Source organism: Triticum aestivum, chromosome 3B (genome assembly GCF_018294505.1).
Source record: "Triticum aestivum cultivar Chinese Spring chromosome 3B, IWGSC CS RefSeq v2.1, whole genome shotgun sequence".
NCBI classification, from domain to species: domain Eukaryota; kingdom Viridiplantae; phylum Streptophyta; class Magnoliopsida; order Poales; family Poaceae; genus Triticum; species Triticum aestivum.
The window spans coordinates 754038180-754044479 of record NC_057801.1 but is presented as its reverse complement, the minus strand read 5'-3'; the positions used below and the strand labels follow the sequence as shown (position 1 = coordinate 754044479).

The window sequence follows — 6300 nt, the reverse complement described above, 5'->3', positions numbered from 1 at the left end:
ATGTGGCCATAAGATTGGTCATTTGGCTCGCAAGCCATGAATCTTCACGCATGATAGCTCGTTTATGAGAACACTTTTTTAAAATAATTTCGTATTATAAGTTTATTATTTTTCCTGGAAACTTGGTCACATATAATGACACAATGCGAAGGTTTCCAATTTTTTGATTTTTTTTAATTTTGTATGCCCGTTTCAAAATGCGGTCAAAATGGCAGGAATGACCGTTCCTAGCTAATGGTTGAATCTTGGATCATTTTTGGTGTCTATCTAATTAAATAGATACTTACGTACCTAGAAATGATTTTTGGAAAAAATAAATATCAAACTATGAGGCAGTTGTAGTTCAAATTTGACCCGCTTCCTACTGAAACGGCAGAAGTTTGTCTTTTTCACCAGAGGTGGATCAAATCTTTTGACAACCAACCATTTGGTCATTTGTGCATTAAATATGGCATAATATTTTCTAAAAATGATTTGGTCCCATTTTGCAACAAATATATGCTAGGTCCTTCACAAAAAACCTCATTTGGGGCTCTCAAAAAATGAAAAATGATTTTTTCGTTCAAAGAAAACGAAAACTTTCTTAGGCAACATTGTTTGACATTCCAATATGCACCCTTGTGCACGATATGAGATCATTTTAACAAACTATGTCATGAATGTGGCCATAAGATTGATCATTTGGCTTGAATGTCATTGATCTCCACACATGATAGCTCGTTTCCGAGAACACTTTTTAAAAAAAATTATCGCATTACAAGTTTATTATTTTTCCTGGTAACTTGGCCACATATAATGACACAATGCGAAGGTTTTGCAATTTTTTAATTTGTTTTGAATTTTTTATGCCTGTTTCAAAATGCGGTCAAAACGACGTGAATGACCGTTCCTAGCTAATGGCTGAATCTTGGATTTTTTTGGTGTTTCTCTGATTAAATAGATACTTATGTTACTAGAAATGATTTTTGGAAAAAATAAAGAGCAAACTATGAGGCAGCTGTAGTTCAAATTTGACCCGCTTCCTACTGAAACGGCGGAATTTTGTCTTTTTCACGAGAGGTGTATAAAAACTTTTGACAACCAACCATTTTGTCAATTTTACACTAAATATGGCCTAATGTATTATAAAAATGATTCGGTCCCATTTTGCAATAAATATATGATAGGTCATTTACAAAAAAAACTCAATTGAGGCACTTGAAAAATAGAAAATTAATTTTTTGACCAATTTATATGGTCATAACATCGTACTTTATTCTAATTGGTCCGTGGACTATCACGCGGATCATGCATTGAACACCGTCGGATGTTCGTCGATCCAACGGCGGTCCTCAGCCCTTCCACACCATCCCAAAACCCTAGCTCTGCCCTGTGGTCATTTTTCGTCCACCCCCCCCCCCCCCCCCCCCCGCGCCTCCTTTCTTTCCCTCGCTCTCTTCTCCTCCTCTCCTCTTCCAAATCTGCCGAGCTCCCCTCGCTCTCCTCGATCGAGATCGCCGTGCTCTGCTCCTCCCTCTCTCCCCTCCGGCAAGATCCCCACACTCTGCTCCTCCCTCCCTCTCTCCCCTCCGGCGGCCTTCCTCTCCTCGATCCGCAACCAATCAAACCGCAACCAATCCCCCACCCCACCCTTCCTCCCTCTCACTCGCGCAAGTGCAGGCGCAGGGCACAACGCCCAATCCAAGGCGGCGCCGTCCTCCTGCGCGCTCGCGGTGGCCATGACGGCGCAGGCGCTCGCGCCGCCGCCGCCGGAGCCGTGGCAGCTCAGCCTAGCGGACCTCAGGGCCGTCTCCGTGCTCGGCCGTGGCACCAAGGGCGTCGTCTTCCATGTCATGCCCTAGGGCGAGGTTGGCGGCCGGCGACAGGATGAAGGCCAAGGCGGGCTCCCACGCCGGCGACTCTAGGTCAGTGCCCCGACCGATACGAGCCCTCCCTCGTCTCCCTGTCTCGTTTTGTTCCCATTTGGGTTTTCCTACTGCCGTTGTCTCGCGTCGGCTTCTGATCCGGTTTGGTTTGCCAATTCCGTTTCTGTGGTGGCGCAGGCTCGCGGTGAAGAAGAGCAAGGCCGAGAAGGACCCCAACAAGCCCAAGCGTCCCCCGAGTGCCTTCTTCGTCTTCATGTCAGTCCCCCCAAATTCGATTCGTGGTTCGATTCGTGCTGTTTCTGTGGTGTGGTGTGGCATCGCATGCTGACCGAGGCTCGTTTCGGTTTCGTCTTCACAGGGACACCTTCAGGAAGGAGTACAAGGAGAAGCACCTCCGTTCCGCTCCGTCTTCCCTCCGCGCCTCTGTCTCGTGCTGTTCGTTCGAATTGGTGCTGCTGAGATGAGTTTCCTTGTGAATTTCGTGCCCTAATCTCGTTTGGGTTGGTCGATTCGCAGGTTGGCAAGGCCGGTGGTGAGAAGTGGAAGTCCCTGAGTGATGTTGTAAGTTACCCATGTCCCCTCCCCTCACTGTTACCGCTCTATTTGGTGTTGCCCTTTTCCGCCTGACAACAGTGCTTGCTCGGTGATGTGATGAAAATTTGGTCGCCACTGTGTTGGTTTACTTAATTCTGTGTCAGTTTGGCCAGTGTTCCACCTAGTTGGTCAGTTAGATTTCGAATTCAGTCACCGTGCAATTGTTGATTTACTGCCTGAGCTCAATTTGTGATTCGCTGTGTTGAAATGTGGAAATTCAAACTGCCGCATGTGCCTTCACTTGCAATTTTAGTCTGTATATGCAATTGCCGATCTACTGTCTAAGCTAAATTTGGTTGTTCAAATCTATTATGATTAGCAGTGTTTCAAATGTGTAGCATCGTTAGAGTTGTATACGTCCTGTGCCAATCGATTCAAACTGCTGCCCGTGCTCGTTCATGCAGTTTAGTCCGTATGCAAATGCTGATCTACTGCCTATGCTCAATTTGGTTGTTCAAATTTAAGATTCACCCGTGCTCATCAATTTAAACAGATGCTTTTGTTGTAGTTTATTTTATATCTGACACAAAGCTGAGCGACTTGTTTGTTTTATATTTGACACAGCTGATTTTGTTGTAGTTTATTTTAAGTTCGATAGCACGTCATCCTTAGAATAAGTTGTTGATCAAAGAAATGGACTAAATTAAAGCATTCCTAGGAGTTGATGCTGTTGTTATTGACCTGCTGCTGTTGTCAAACTACTGTTGTCATTAACCTGCTGTTGCTGCTGTTGTAGGAGAAGAAGGAGCACGCCCAGGAGAAGAAGGAGCAAGCCCAGGAGAAAAACAACTAGCAGAAGAAGAAGGCCCTGGATTGCTGTTGCTGGAATGTTTACGGAAACATGATCTTCTCCCGAGTATAGTGCAGTCACATTGCATGTCTACACTCTCCATCAATGAACGTCGTATAGACCATTCTATGATTCTTTCTATTACCAACAGTGCAGAAGAGCATTCATATGTTAGATTAAACTAGGACATATGCCCGTGCGTTGCACCAGGAGAAACAAATTCTCGCACGTAACCATGTAATATGTGAATGCACTTACATGAGAGGCATGGTGCTCCTGGTTGTAACTCAGCTCAATCATTGAGGCGGCCTAGGCATGTGACCATGAGACATCGAACCGGACCGCGCCATGTATACAAGAACCCTCAATTTTCACCATATGAGACCGTTCAATAAATAGTTATACCGTGCATCTGATCCATACGTAATCCCTCATACTCCCACTCGATTTTGACTTATATTGTTGTGGACTTGTTTCATGTTGGAAGGGCGGGTCCTGTATGTATGTGTGCAACTCGAGGCCCAGTGGCCTAGTCCCTCAAACTCCCGCTGTCCCGCGTGCCTCCATAGGCCGGGCTCGGGCACCACCTAGTAAGAGTGGCCTAGGCCCGAATGTTATCTCCTTCTCGGCTTGGCTTCTCCTTGGTCCTCCCTTCCCTTGAGGCTTTGACACACAATTAATGCCCACAATGTCCCGCTCTCCTATTGAGCAAACATCAGTTGTAATGAATTAGTCGTTCACCGGGTCAAAAAATTCGGTCGTGACACAAGTGTTGATGCTTTTATCGATGATGAAGGAAATGACAGGTTTTGTGAAACAATATTTAGTACTACAAAAAATGGTTAGCATGCCAAAGGACCTACAGTTAATGCATCTTCAGTAAACCGTATTATAAATAATTATTCCCTATTTTTTTGTTAGTTATTATCTCGGAACACAAAAGCCATAACTTGGTTCTTATAGCATGCAAAATATCTTTGCTTAGTAGTAGCTTTGACCAAATCACCAGAAGAACGGGCACCAGCCTGCAGTGTGAGTGTAGATTAGCATTTATTTGAAGTGCCATTATGCTGGCCTTTCAAGATATGGTTTATTCGGATTTCAATTTCAGAATTCAACAAAAAAACTAAAATCCCAGTGTTATCCCTAAAAAATTCCAGTGTTACGAAAACATATATAAGAAAGGCTATGCATCTAGGAACATGCAATGTCCCTTCTGAATAATCATTAGAATCTTTATATCACTAAACTATTAGCAGAAGGATGTAAGTTTAGCCTAATAGAAAAGGATCACTAAGTAAGTTTATGCTTCCAAGCACAGAGAGAAGGACATGATCAGCAATGGCAAAAGAAAATATTTACTACATAGTAAATAACCTGATATAGTTAAACTGTACGCTGAGATGTAGAAACTTAACTCTACAGTCTCCGGTGCAGGCTACAAAAAACTTAAAATCCCTATGTTCTCTTGGTGATGAGGCTCTACTTCGGTTGCAATTTCTTTTCTGAAGTTTTGCTCACCTTCAGTGAGTCACAAAAATTCCATTTGCATCCCGCTGCCCCACTTCCCACATATCTCTTTACTAATTGAGCACTATATCCTTGCCTTGGCCCATTATTGTTTTCTCCTGCTCAATCAATGCCCTTTGTCCCTTTGTAACCTTGAATCAAGTTGTGTAGTTCCCTACTTCCACCTTTCTTTGAATTTTCAGCTTTCTGGTATTTTGTCCCTTTCTTCTGCAGCTTTTGTTAATCAAGTCAGGAGCACAACTTAATTATCTCTACTCTCATATGTAACTCCAGCTCCAGCTTATCATTTTAGAAACAGCAAGTCAGCACAACTCAATTATATGCACTCTCATATGTAATTGTCAGGAACAATTCAACTTTGAAAAGTAATAAATCTTACATATTTGTTTCGTAATGGACAAGCCATATTTATTTTTACACTAAGAAGTTATAACAAACAAAAGAAAGAAAGTTTTCCACAATAGATCTCTAGCTTTCTGGTGTTTGTAAACATTCGACAGAGTAGAGAGTACCACTGTAGAATTTAGCATTGCCATTCCTTAAAACAGAAGCATCACGTTGATTAATTCACAGTAAAGAAAGTTATGCCCATTTATATAATGGAAATCTTGTGATGGTGCAACAATCATGTATATATATTAGGCACATGGTAGATTACTCTTGGATAAGCAATGATAGCATGCAAAAATTGTACTCTTTAATCTTGAAGCGGAATGTTGCCCATCTGGATCCAGTGAGTGATGTGCCATAGAGAGGGAACTTCTAGTGCTTCAGGCGTAATTTTTTCAGCGTCAGTAGCAACCATTAGGAATATCACCTGCACTGCAGAAGAATTAACAAAACAAATGCAAGTTTCATATATCTAAAAAAAGATCAGTTGGTTCTAATTGTTTCTTTCACACAATGGGCAGTGGCTTCACACTCAATTGAATTTTAAGTACGAGCTCAATTCTCTAAAATTGGTATTTGTAATTATAAGAAGTAAAATATTAAGAAGAAAGAACCAATGATTCCCACTTAAAATCCAAATACTCCAAGGATAAAAATGCATATCCATACAAAAGTAAAGTGAAATGGAGTTGTAAAAATTGTGGTATTACTATTTATGTGTTGGTTCGCTTGTCATGATTGTCCTCTCATTCTGCTAGCTGCCTACTCATTCCTTTCGTAAGAGCAAATTAATTGTACACCCTTTGATCCAAGTATATACAGAATAGCAGTCTGGTTGTTTTGTTAATACATATGCAAAACCCATGGAAGCATAACTGAACATATAATAAAAGCCTATATGGTTGAAAATAACCCATAATTTGATTAATACACAGAGACTGGAAACTGAATTACTTTGAATAACAGAACATCTGCAAGTAAGAACTGAAGATCTCAATCAATTTTTGGTTCCGAGCACACATAATTAAACATGTAAGATCTGGCGAAAGGAAATCGACCATCATGAAGAAATGCATCAGGTATATCAGCAGTCCATGACTATAATTTGTATCAGGTCCTTTTTTTTGCTTC

At 41.7% G+C, this 6300-nt stretch overlaps 1 protein-coding gene across 1 annotated transcript; it reads left to right on the top strand.

Moving 5' to 3' along the window:
- Window positions 1–1866: 1866 nt before the first annotated feature.
- LOC123067823 (HMG1/2-like protein) lies at window positions 1867–3252 on the top strand. The gene is made up of 5 exons (XM_044490448.1): window positions 1867–1904; window positions 2043–2120; window positions 2224–2290; window positions 2382–2426; window positions 3196–3252. Exons 1-5 carry the CDS (start codon window positions 1867–1869, stop codon window positions 3250–3252), a joined length of 285 nt encoding a protein of 94 aa, XP_044346383.1.
- The last annotated feature ends 3048 nt before the right edge of the window (window positions 3253–6300 follow it).

Bases quoted from the DNA above. Each gene is read 5' to 3' on its own strand.
- LOC123067823 (XM_044490448.1), top strand. From the start codon at position 1,867: ATGAAGGCCAAGGCGGGCTCCCACGCCGGCGACTCTAG. The intron at 2,121-2,223 runs GTCAGTCCCCCC...TCGTCTTCACAG, and splicing joins AGTGCCTTCTTCGTCTTCAT to GGACACCTTCAGGAAGGAGT. The intron at 2,427-3,195 runs GTAAGTTACCCA...CTGCTGTTGTAG, and splicing joins GGAAGTCCCTGAGTGATGTT to GAGAAGAAGGAGCACGCCCA.